This window comes from Perissodus microlepis, chromosome 11 (genome assembly GCF_051167445.1).
Source record: "Perissodus microlepis isolate ML-2025 ecotype Zambia chromosome 11, ASM5116744v1, whole genome shotgun sequence".
In the NCBI taxonomy this organism is placed as follows: domain Eukaryota; kingdom Metazoa; phylum Chordata; class Actinopteri; order Cichliformes; family Cichlidae; genus Perissodus; species Perissodus microlepis.
This window is the reverse complement of record NC_140471.1, coordinates 14,671,133-14,684,238: the sequence shown is the minus strand read 5'-3', so window position 1 is coordinate 14,684,238 and position 13,106 is coordinate 14,671,133. Positions and strand designations below refer to the sequence as shown.

General features: G+C 40.2%; 1 protein-coding gene across 1 annotated transcript in view; it reads right to left on the bottom strand.

The window, feature by feature from the left end:
- Positions 1-13,106, bottom strand: part of LOC146377401 (zinc finger protein 236) — a 54,271-nt gene that overhangs the window by 21,676 nt on the left and 19,489 nt on the right. Inside the window, exons 9-20 of the mRNA XM_084945063.1 lie at positions 12,210-12,387; positions 11,814-12,086; positions 10,869-11,072; positions 10,628-10,760; positions 8,956-9,216; positions 8,629-8,849; positions 7,655-7,756; positions 4,894-5,036; positions 4,463-4,566; positions 2,576-2,727; positions 1,004-1,180; positions 444-747 (exon numbers count right to left, since the gene is read on the bottom strand). Of these exons, the coding sequence (XP_084801189.1) occupies positions 444-747; positions 1,004-1,180; positions 2,576-2,727; positions 4,463-4,566; positions 4,894-5,036; positions 7,655-7,756; positions 8,629-8,849; positions 8,956-9,216; positions 10,628-10,760; positions 10,869-11,072; positions 11,814-12,086; positions 12,210-12,387 (2,252 nt within the window). The remainder of the gene's footprint in view (positions 1-443; positions 748-1,003; positions 1,181-2,575; positions 2,728-4,462; positions 4,567-4,893; positions 5,037-7,654; positions 7,757-8,628; positions 8,850-8,955; positions 9,217-10,627; positions 10,761-10,868; positions 11,073-11,813; positions 12,087-12,209; positions 12,388-13,106) is intronic.

Genomic DNA, 13,106 nt, shown 5'->3' with positions numbered 1-13,106 from the left:
GTGTTTGTGGCGCAGTTTTAATAACATGGAGCAGAATTTGAAGAGATTTAAAATGCATTTATTTTGACCTCCTCTCTGATGTCCTTGGTTTGTTTTCTTTGGCTTCATACATATAAACTATTGCTTGTTTTTAATCTATCCAACATCTACTTAATGCATTAAATTATAGCTTGATGATTTATATCTAAGGCTGTTTCTTATTTCCTTTAGATGGTTAATGCAATCTCCACTGCATTTTCACAGCCCAACTGTGGGTGTGAGGACACAGTAGCAATGTTAATGCTATTATGCTGTGTCATTATTCAGTTCAGACAAGTGCTGTAAAACTAAATAAGGTCCACAGTCCTATAAGCCTCCAACCGTCAACACTCACACAATTCAGACTTTGACTACTGCAGACAAACAAAGTTCTTCTAAACTGATATACGCAGCACAACATTTACCTGACGAGGTCGCTGGGCTTCTTGAAGCTCTTAGGGCAGTAATTGCAGCAGTTGGCAAACTTGGGTTCGGTTTCCAGCTCCACGGCTTTGTCTTTAATCTCACTGATCCGATCTCTTTCAGCTGCCGACTGGGAAAGTATTCGCTCCGAAACTGAGGCCTCCTCGCCGGGATCCTTCGCCAATTCGGCCGCCTGCTCTTCAGTGAACGTGATAATTTCCAAACCCCTCCTCTTTGATGTCTTTTGTTCACTTTCCTCCTCATTTTCCTCTTCTTCCACATCTTGACTTGACTCCAAGCCTATAACTGTGATAAACAGAGTCAGCTTGTTTTCCACTTTCTATCTTTGGTTGACACTTTCTTTTGATGCAAGGCAGCTTGGACTGAGACAAAGATGCACTCAGACAAGCTGAAGCCTGATATAATGTATGTTGTACTTGATTAATGTGGCACTCTTCACTGAAGGAAAAGTGGTGCATGTACAGCTCTGCATAACAGTGTAAGATGGAGAGACCATATAGTTTAATATAAATACAGTATAACTCAACGCAGTAATGCTTACTTTGATCTTCCATGGCATGCTCCTTTTTCATATGCCTCTTACATAGCAGGCTGGTCCGGAAGCTCTCATCACACATGGAGCATTTGAAAGACTTGATGTGAATGATCATGTGGCGATTCAGGCTGCCATTTGTGGTGAAGGAGGCATCACAAACATTACACTTAAAGGGCTTCACTCCTGTTGGGAAGACAGAACAGAGGCAAGGTGTTGTGTGATCCTTGTGACAGCCTCTAGATCAGGGGTCAGCAACCTTTAACACCCAAAGAGCCATTTGGACCTGGTTTCCACGCAAAAGAAAACACTGGGAGCCGCAAATACTTTTTGACATCTAAAATGAAGATAACACTGTATATATTGTTTTTTACCTTTATGCTTTGTGTGAACAACTAAGGTGTGTTGCTTATGAAATCCATGAAGTGCTAGAGAGAAAATTACATTTTATTTATGTAATTAACACATTTTGAACTCTTAAAGAAATATAACAAAAGGAACTAAAATGATCCATGTAGCAAACAAAAACTGCTGTGAGCCACCACCCTTATATTGCCTTTGGGCTTTTGGAGCCTTGACCTGACTTTTAACAAAATAATTGGGAAAAAAAGCACTATGCTGCTAAAAAAAATGAAAAATAGATATTTGCAAAATTCTGCCTAAATATGTATTTTACCTGGTTAATGTATGTGGCGGGGCGTCGTCTGCAGCGCCGCTGCAGGGGAGGCGGACGCACCTGAGCAGCACCCGCAATCACGCCTCGCCACCTTAACGTTTGTGCTATCTGTGCTGTTGTGTTGGTGTGTGTCGGGCTGTGAGCTGAAAAGCTACAGCCGGCTGTATGCGTACAGCAACCGTGTGTGAAAAGTGGTCAATAAAGAGATGCTGAAAAGCATGTTCATGGAAACATTGTCGGGTCTGCCGTGATATGTTTACAATGGGACTTCTGCTCCTGAACCTCTGCGCACAGCGTCTGCAAATCGGGGCTGTACGAAGTCACTTTCATCTTTACGCAGGACTGTAAGCTGTCATCTGTGAGGCGTGAGCGGTGTTTGTTTTTAACATAGTTCACAGTGGAGAATAGCTGCTGACATAATGTGGATCCAAAGAGCCATAATTGGCCTACCTGGGGTTGAAAGTCTCGATATATGCACGGCGTTTCGGCAGTATACCGGCTTCCGCGAGTGTGATGCTTATTTTGAACGATGAAAAAATAATAAAATATAATTTTATTTTTATATTTCAATATCACAATAATCTTCCAATTTAGAACTACAAGTTAAAAAAGAACTAACATAAATAAATTACACTTCAGCTAAATACTTCTAATTTATTTTCCCAAACCACGCGGGGCCGCACTTTAAGGACTCCGGAGCCGCAGGTTGCCGACCCCTGCTCTAGGGTGTCACTACTGTTACTGCCAGTCCCTGAAAAGACTTACAAATTAAAAAATTAAAATGAAATCAATGTCATGTTTAGTATGTTTAGTTCATAGACTTATTCCACTTTTGAAGGACTAGAGTGCAGATAATTTAATTAGGATGCCATTGTGAAACATGGCATACTCGACCTCGAGCTCACCTGTATGGGTATTCAGATGGGACTTGAGTACTCCAGCTGATACAAAGGCTCGTCCACAGAGGTTACATCCGAATGGTTTCTCCCCAGTGTGCGATCTCACGTGCTGTTTCAAGTGGCTTGACTTTTTAAAGGCTTTACTACACCAACTGCACCTGATGATGGAAAAAACAACAACAACATGAATGAATGAATCGCTGTAAATCTTTATGAATTATTGTTATTCACCAGATCTGGGAGAGTAATTTATGCGAATTAGAACAATTCTTAACATGTAATTATTTTATTACATTTTTAATAACATAGCAATATTTCACTGGACGTATGATCAACACTGCCTTGTTATTTGTGAAATAGAGAAAGGACATACACACAAGACAGCTTAAGAAAACAGCACCTTGCCTTTCGCAAACATGTTTTATTTTAACTGGTGGTTTTGTGCAACATCTGTTAGTCTTCTCTTAAACGTGACCATAAACCACATAAAAGCATAAGGCATTATCTGATAATGATAATAAAAGAAAGAGAAGAAATGCAGGGCATAGGAAGAGGACATGATGAAGCAAAGGCCCTGGGCTGTATTGCAAAGATAGGCCACTCGTCAGTCAGGTGAGCCTTTACATCATCTGCCAGAGCTAAACTGAATAATTTAGTACAAACTACAGGCTCAGCTTTTCGAATATAAAAGAGTTTGGCCCAGTAGCAGTAGCCACATAGTGCAGTTAAAGTATTTAGATTTATTTAGAAACTGAACTATTCTCTGGTCAGTTTTTATGGACTGTATGGATAGACAGCAAACTGTCACCAACTGTCTAACTAGAAATAAATTAGAAAACCAATAATATTGAATTTCATTTCAGTTAAATCCCTAAATAAGGCAAAATAAGTAGACAAAAAATTATGTCAATCCATTTCAACATAATGAGAAGCCTGAGACACATGAGCGAATAAATCTCTGTAAATACTATTGCTTTATCTGTGCAAAAGTTTAAATTGAAAGACGCTGATAACAAAGTTAGGTAAAGTTATTAAGGACAAAGTTATAAACCATCTGCCTCCTCAAGGTCACTGCTTATAACACTTCATATCATTAATCTTTTTAGGCTCTGGAAACAGATTTGTTTGGGTGATTTAGGCGACACAAAATTAATAACAAGACTGTAGATCAAGAAAAAAGGACAGGAGAGCCTAGCAGAGGTTTATGATCAGTGATCATGTCAGAAAACCTGCAGCACCCAGACTCATCAGGCGTAAGTGCTGCAGAAATCAGCTCTAAATGGTGGAATGAGCAGACTGACACTACCCTCGAATTACCCGTGGTCTGTAAAACTGCTCTCAAACAACACAAGGGCACATTTTCTACTTTGATGAGATAAAAATTGAACTCTTCAGTCTGAATGCCAAATGCTGTGGTGTAAACCAGGTTCTGCTCATTGTACGGTTGAGATCACTTCCGTAATGGATCAGCCTTAAGGTAGTCAATCCAGGAGGAGGTGAGTCATGATGATAGAGGGAGCAGATTGTGGACAACATAAGAATGGGCAAAGATGTACTTTAAAGTACAGTCACTTGTAGCAAATATAACAAGAACAGCTTTGGTAATCTCACTGAATGTCCCGAATCATCTGGCCTAAGCAGAGAAAACTGGAGAGGAGACCTTTGACTAGAGCTCAGCTAATGACCTTCATCTATCCTGACAGATTTCTGAAATAATTTAGCAAAGACAAACTGCAGAACCTGCCTTTGAGAAATATGGGTGCACAGACAGGCAAGGAAGTGTGGAAGTTGTAATTCAAACTAATGATGTTTTTAAAAGATAGTAATTTAAACACTAAAGAGGTGGGAGTCATTTCTTAAGACAGTCGTATAGGTACATGGAAACACACACACCTGTAGGCTCTCTTAGTGTTGTCTTCACAGTCTTCCTGGTACTCCTGTGTCTCTGTAGGCAACTGGAGGTCGTTTTGACTGCTCTGCTGAAGAAGCCCATTCGTCTGCATAAAAAAAGATCAATACTGGCTCAACTTAAAACACATACAAATACATGTGCACTTTCAAGGACACTAGTATATGCATAACATATGCATGGTAGAGTCTACAGACAGTATATGAAAGAAGGTCATGTGACCTCATTGTGTTTTTAGCATTTTATTTGCTACTGTAGAAATAATACGCAACATTTTGGGCCGTCTCTCTATATCAGATCCAGTGGGCTGATTTGAACCCAGTGAAAACACGATTTTTAGTTTCAGGTGGTTGCACACTAATGAAAATGTAATGATGTATTTAAAATGAAAGAAGGAAAGCTACTCATAACTTACCACCTCAGCAGGTGGGACATGAAGCAGATTTGGAGGGTGATAGCTGGATGAAAGGGCCTGAGACTCCAGAGTGCTTGAGTCCTGCAGCTGCTGGACTGTGGAGAACTGGGACTGATTGTAGCTCGTTTCAGTGATGGTGAAGCCTAGATGGAGTCAGACGAGAAAATCAGTCTTGTTTATAGTCAAATCGAAAGGTCTAACCTCTGGCTGACAGCAATATTGGGTCTACCTGAAAAAAACAACAAAAAAAAAACAAACACAAGACATGTTTCACTTTTTTTCAACTAAAAACATAATAGGAATTATAATAGGAATCTATGAAATCTGAAAAAGTGTTTTTCTAAGATCTGCATTACACAGCACAATATCAGCCATCAGGGAGGATGGCTTTTATTGATTTAAAAAAAAAAAAAAAGCTGAACTCAACACTATCAGTCTTCCAAAGTGTCAGACCGACCCTGGGATTTCAGCCTGCAGCAGAAAGGTGTTTTATTGTTATAGCTGGTATTGTTTGTTTATCTGTGCTCTTCTTCTCTCTTTGCTTTTTTTCCACTTCTTCCAGATAAAAGTGTTTTTCCCCCTCACTACTGCAAAGCGCTTGCTCATTGGGGACCTCTAGGTTACCTTTATAATACTGTGAGGTCTTTACATTACAATGTAAAGCTTCCCTTGAGATAACAGTTGCCATGCTACATAATTAAAGCTGAACTGATGCTGTGTGATGTACACCCTAGAGGCTGTTACAAGAATATTCTGCAATTATTGCACTGGCTAAAAGAACACAAGGTGACTGTCTTGAATTGTTTTTGCATTCATGCATGCAGTTTGAGGCGATTGCACGGGTTGCCTGAAGGAAAGCAGTCTGTCTCCAAACTGAAGACTGGCTACAATCACTCTTGGACAGAATCGCAAAGGTTTGCAAGTAATTTAATCGAATTTATAAAAGCAGACAGATGTTCCAAATCTATGATGCCCTGGCTGGACTCTGAATGTAAGTAGCTAATGTGAATTTGCATTTGTGCAGACAGCAACAGATCATTGTACACCCCCCCTTTGGGGTTTAAATCTGGGACTCTCCACCATTTGACCCTAAAACTGAAGAAGCTTCTCGGATGAGAGGTGAAACGTCTTCAAGCAACTTGAAGAAGTCCAGACACTTTTCTTTCCAAGCTCCTTAGAGCAGCAGTCCCCAATCCCTGGGCCTCGGACCAGGGAGCACCAGTAAAAAGACAATAAATTGTTTGATTTTTTTCCTCTTCCATTTCTGATTCATACCAGAAAATTGTTTTTGCGTTCGTCATTTCCCATCTCCAATCCAACTTCAGCATGTCACAAAGTTACTTAACCATGTAAAGGCAGATGCGTACATGTTTGCTTTCATGTAAAAAGCACTGATATGATCTAAAGCAGCGGTCCCCAACCCCCGGGCCTCGGACCGGTACCGGTCCGTGAGTCGTTTGGTACCGGGCCGCGAGAGTTGAGGCTCAGGTGTGAAATGTGTGGTTTTCAGGGTTTTTATCGGTTTTCAGCGTTATTTTGTTATCGTTTTGATCGTTAACTCGGTTTTCCTTGGTCTTTTCACGTGTGTTATGAATAAATCTTCTTTTTTTCGGTACCGGTACTAGTTTTATTTTGTTGTATTTATCTGCGACACATTAAAGGCCGGTCTGTGAAAATATTGTCGGGCATAAACCGGTCCGTGGCGCAAAAAAGGTTGGAGACCGCTGCCTTAGAGTATCCGATCACAATGTTTTTGTTCGCGCCGCGACCTCAATCACTGTTTTCTCTAGTGTGACTGTAGCGTTAATAAAGTGGCAGTGTGGGCACATTCTTTATGTGACACTTTTAAGAGCCACCAAATGTGCAGCAGAAACAGTGTGTGAACCTTAAATCAACCACAGTGTAGTTACTGTAAACAACACATATATAAAGTAGCAAGAAATACAGGGCTTCTCCCAGAGACCAGTGTCATTAGCTGTAGTACTTCACACCCTAGTAAATAATAAGGCTTCAGTCCTGACAGCTGACCTGCAGGAGTAAAAAGATAAATTGATGATGAAAAGCCTAGCTAATCATACACATCAATTTTTTTGACAAATCCATATGTCTTCATTCCTAAAATGACAACAACTCCAGCTCTGTTCATGTCAAGGTTGAAGTTCAACAGAATCTCTTGAACCTCCTCACAGAACTGAAAAGTTCAGTTTGCCTCACAGATGTTTGATGCTGATCACAAAGGAAGCTGGCTGGCAACAGCAGTCAGCCGCCATGGTGAGTTAGTGCAAGAAGAAGAAGAAAAATGTTTGAGAACACACTGATTTCAAAAGACATATAGAGATACCAGACACATTGGTAGAGGGTATATATAGTTTGATGAAATTAACTGTTGTTCGGTTTGTTGTGGGAATTGTAAAGAGTCTTCCGTTCTCCCACGACCGCTCTGTCATTTGGAAGCTTTGTGAAGCTGAAGTAAGGGTTATTCCACCAATTCTATTTTTGTGTGACTGATTTCCTTTGGTATTAATTCAAAATAAGAGATTTCATAACTAATATGGCCAATACCTACACTTTGTTAGTTAAGCCTTATAACAGAAAGCGTGCATATAACTAAAGGTACTATGCACGAGTTACTACTACTCTTCATATAGTTCTGGCTCTTGAGTTCTGAAACAGTGAACCTGTGTTTTGCACAGACGATACAGCAAATAAACATACCATGTTATCTTTGTCACATAACAGCCCACACATGCTATGTTTATACCTTGTGTTAGAGCTTGCTGGTCAAACGAAGACTGAGGAAGTGCTGGTGTCTCAAACTGGCTGATATTCTGAGGCAAAGCATGCTGGGTAGTCACATATGAGTCTGTCACGACAAAGAAAGAGATGCAAAGCAACAAGTTAGTTAGTGCTCACAGAAACAAACAGTGGAACAATATTTCCACTGTTAAACTTTCAGTTGAGGTTAAAAAGGAAGTTACATGGCAGATTCCCTAACTAACACAGCTCACCATTCACAGTTACATGCACAGAACATTTTTAGAATAACAAAAATAACTGTGTGTTATGTGTGACAATATTTATTTATAAGTATCATATTAAAATACTATAATCTACACTTTATTTTTAGCAGTGTACCTTCTTTAAAATGCAAAGTAGGTTTGCTTTCTATATATTAATGAAGTCTTATCAAATATAGATAGCTGAGGTCAAGATTATGGAACCTGACTACATGATGTACATTTTAAATCTAAAGAGTTTTCTGATGTCAGCTCGGCTGAGCTGCTTCTTTCTGGAGATGACTTTCAATTTACTTTAAGGGACCAGATCCTGGACCTTAGAGAGGGATTACTAATCATTCTATTACTATCCTTGGAGTGCTAAAGCTCTGGAGGCTGTGTGCTGAGCTATACTGCGTGAAACCAAATGTGTTGGTCTACAGAGCAAACAGATGGAGACGATGGGGAGGTGCATTGAAGTTATTCTGCTCTCTGACACATGTTTAAGAAAACTGCAAGTTTTCAGTGCAATGAAACTTAAATCACACAACGCACAGATTACCTCAGAAAACTTTCTTGAAATTGAGTCACAGAGTTTTTGGAAGAATTTGGTAATTTAATGCTACGCTTTCTCTGCAAAATGAGGTTTCAGTGTTACAGCTTTCACGAGTTCTACTGAATCTTTCACAACTTGCACATATTCCATTATATAATATGACATGAATTCAGTTGCTCTTACCTTCTCCTTGTACAGTCAGGTTTGCGTCCAGTGTCACTTGCTGGCCTCCATTTACAACCTCTGTCTGGCTCAGTCCCAGCATGCTCTGCTGCTCTGCTGTTTCAGCCGGGGCTTGCTGGAGAGTGTCACCCTCTATTTCCACTTGCATGTCATGGGCTACAGTGCCAGCTCCCAGGGGGTCTTCTCCTGACTGGGGTTGTAGCTGCTGGGCCAGTTCGTACCTGGTTTGACAGGACATAGCTCTGATTGATACATTTACAGAGCACAACAACATCCCTGTAAACAGTCCAATCCATCTGTGAAAAAGCAGACTGTCAGAAATCAGACCTGTGCGTCTTCATGTGTTTCCTACAGTTAGGTGATGACTTAAAGGTCTTCTGGCAGTAGGGGCACATGTAAGGTCGCAGGTCACTGTGAGTGGTCATGTGGCGCCTTAAGCTGCCGCTGGTGGTGAACGTTGTGTCGCACATACAACACCTGTATGCCTTTAGTCCCGAATGTGTTCGGATGTGAGCTTTGAGGACTCCCGAGGAGGCAAAACTGCGACTGCACTGGACACACTTGTAGGGCCTTTCTCCTGTATGAGACCTGGCAACATTCAAAAACAGGTTCAGTGTGTATTGGGACATCAAGCAGCCTAAAAGGTACTAGCACACTGCTGTAGATGAGGTTTTGAGGAATGCTGCCAATACTAAGGAACGAAAGGGACAGAATTCATTGGTATATCCTTAGTACAAGGTGGAAAATCACTATGCATGGTCCAGCATGACCTGTCAGGATGATATATTACTTGGTGAACTTGAATCAAATTCCCTAAATTTTTTAAGTATCAGTACAGGTTCATGGGTAATTCAAGGGCCCTGTCAGTAGGCGTAGGAAACATAGATCCTCAGCTTGCATTACAAGTTAGAACTCAAAATCTGCCAGAAAACAAGAATAATGAGGCACCAGCCATTAAAAAGGCACTACACACATGACAGCATCATTATTTATCATTATCCTCAAAGACAAATGACTAGATTTCTTTCATAAAGATTGGCTAGAAAGTTCAACAGAGATACACAGAGCAGAGCAGCTGAGTGATTAGACCACTTATTGCACTCCATCCATAAATAACAGGGTCATTTGAAACAAGGTTAATAAAGTTCAGCCATGTGCGGTGTAAAACAAGCAAATAAACTGGGGAAAAAAGGATTAAGAGTATATATATATTTACAGGTTGAAGTGGGTTTGCTGAATATAGTTATTTCTCTTTTTCAACTCTTCTGTACTTCCCCTTCACGCTCTCTTTCTTCTCTTGCATGAATTCAATCTCATTTATTCCATTCTCACCAAATTCATTATGTCTGTCAACAAACCTCCAACTCCCTCTAATCTGTTCCACTGTTTCTCCTTCTGTCTGTCTGCAGATGAGCTTAAGCCAAGCAAAATGAAACCTTGCTGAGCGGTACACACTTGTTAATACTTCTCTGATATGATTATGTAGCCTAACATTATAAGATCAGCTAAGAAAGGATTTGTGGGACACGCTGCTCTGCTGACTTCAGTGTGAAATCATTTCATGGTAGACGCAAATCTAAAAAGACAAGCATTTGCTAAACTTTGTTTTTTAGGGGGAAAATATTCAAATTGCAGGTTATTTCCACTTTTAGGGTTTATCCCTAGAGGACCATTAAAAACGGGTTGATACTGTGCATCTTGCCTACACCTAATTTCAGAACCAAAGATGTCTCCTCTTTTGATGGCCTGTGGTGTCCTCCTGTCATTCAGTATCTGACTTGTTAAATGTCAATGTCAGTGATGCCTCTTCTCACCTCCAGCCTTCAACATACGTGGTTATCCTGACCATAGTTCTCTTCACCTGTGTTGTATTCTAAAAAGAAACTAGCAACTAGCAACAAATTATGAAAAAAACACTTGCACTGGCCCTCAAAAAGCCATTGTGTTCTCGCTCTTTGAGACTATGCACTGAAACATCACTATTACATAGAAGCGTTACCTGACATGCTGTTTAAGGTGACTTGACTTCTTATAGGCTTTACTGCAGAACTGGCACTTGTATGGCCGGTCATTGCCCACAACATCCAGGTACTGTTGAAAAGCCAGGCGGGGGTTTTGGGATGGGATGAGACCTGTTAAAAACAACACGTGAGCTTACAACAGCTAGCCTTCTGTGTGGTGAAAATAATGCAGCATTGCCCAATATTTGTGGGTATGTGCCTGTCACCATGCCCTCTTACCAAAGTCAGTGATGAGGATGGGTTCCTGCAAGGGGATATCTGGTAGAGGTAGGTTGCTTTTGGACACTTTGGCTTTGTTTGCTTTCCGTGGAAATTTATGCTTCTTCTGCTGCAAGCTTTTGAAGTGAGAAGCGATGTGTGTTTTCCTGTGTCCCGACGTACGGAAGATCTTGTCGCAGTGAGGGCAGGGGAAAGGCCTCACACCTAGAAAAAGTCAGGGAAAAAAATAGATGTTTTGTAAAATTAATATTTAGAGAATAACTTTTTCTAAACAACAACAGAAAAATCAAATAAAATGAAAATATAAACTCACATAGAGGTTTTAAAGTTATTAACTAAATCAACATGAAAACATAACACATATAAAAATATACGCTCTCGTAATTTGCTTTAATTTTGGCTACATAAGGTTAAAAGCCTTCATTTAGCAGGTAACAGTGTATGAAACAAAACAGATATAAAACTTTGAAAGCATGAAGCCTTTGGAAACATACGTCTGAAAACATATTTATCAAAACTTTACCTTAGAACTAACACACAACCAGCACTAAAGTAAACACCTAACAGAGTGACACTACACAGCAATTAGAGAGACAAAAACTAATGCACTGGCGCACATAGTAGCTCAAACACATATAGCGTATACAGTATATACATGAATACAAATGAGGGTTCTAGCTTTAGTGGCACCATTAGATTTATGCAGGTCCTGCCTGAGCAATTTGTTGCATAATTTACCACAACATATCTTATTTATTCTAAATAACAGCGGCTGAAACATAATATTAAGAGCCCACACACTTCTCCTTTAACTTATGCTTAAAGTGACTATGCTAGAGTAACAAGTAAATAATGTAACATACGGAGTGACTCTATAAAGTGAAGTGTGCTGGTGTTGCTATGGCTTTAAGTGTGACCCCTTCACAAAGCGGACCCGCTTCTCACCTGTATGCAGCCGCATGTGCACTTTCATGCTGCCAGAGGTGGAGAAGCACTTCAGACAGCTCTGACACTCGAAGGCCTTGATACCCGTGTGCGTCTTCATATGTGCTGTGAGGGTGCTCTTGACAGCAAAAGCTCTGAAGCACTGTTTGCACTTGAAAGGCTTCTCGTGGGTGTGGATGCGTATGTGCCGAACAAGGTCACTGGGCTTCTTAAACTCCTTGGAGCAGTAGGGGCATCCGTGCCAGCGAACACCATCCTCCTCCCTGATGGAGCCTGGAAAGGGCAGAACATAATTTTATTTTAAAAAAAAAGAAAACAATTATCTCTGTAACAGTATTTATTAAATGAATCTCACTGAAAGGGTAAACTTATAAAGAGTAAAATATCCCCTCCTACCTGGCATTTGTATAGGTTTCTTAAAAATGCTCCTCTTTTTCTCCCTGGTCAGTTTGTCTGCACTTTGCACTTTCTTGTTTTCCACAACAGCGCCATCGCTCGTTTGGTTCTGTGACTCTCTTGGTGGGGCGTCACTCTGGGGTTGGACCACACTCAGCCCGCTGTTCTCCAGCGCTTGCTGTAGTACCAGAGGACCACCACAACTTTAATATACATGCACACCTCACACACACAAGCAATTTCAAATAACCACAGCAATGGATTTGAAAAGAAGCAATCAACCGAACAATCAAGATGTGATTGTAGTGTAAACTTAGAAATTACAGTCGTCTTTACAAAATCATTTCATTTTTAGCGGTTTAAAAGTAAAACACACACACACTAATGTCATTATAAGTCAAGGGATTTTTTTATTACTTGAAAGAGAACCCTTTAAAGTGCATGACCTGTGGACATCAGTAAATAACGAGGTTCTTTTAACAAATCGCAAAAAATCGCAAAATTGAAAACACGATTACTGCTTAAATCTTTGAAAACACTGAAAGGGATTATTTAAAAATATCTCATTATTCAGGTACTAATAATCTTAATATGGCCATTAAAATAAAAAATAAAAAAAGCCATGATGCAAAGCAAAGTTGAGCGACAATCATATCTTATCATGCTGGGGAGTAGAGGCCGTTTTAAACTCTGTGATGATGCTCATCTCTAAAAGTTCCTGGTGCATATTTGTTAAACTGCCCTCTCCCCTGGATGGATGGTGTTTGCAGAACAGTGAAAAATCTTGACATTCAATCACCAAACGAAAGCAGAGCATATCATTCATCGATCAGGAGTCTTTTTACTTTAAAACTTCTGTCTGAATATATCATGTTTATCTGCAGTTTTAGTCCATTC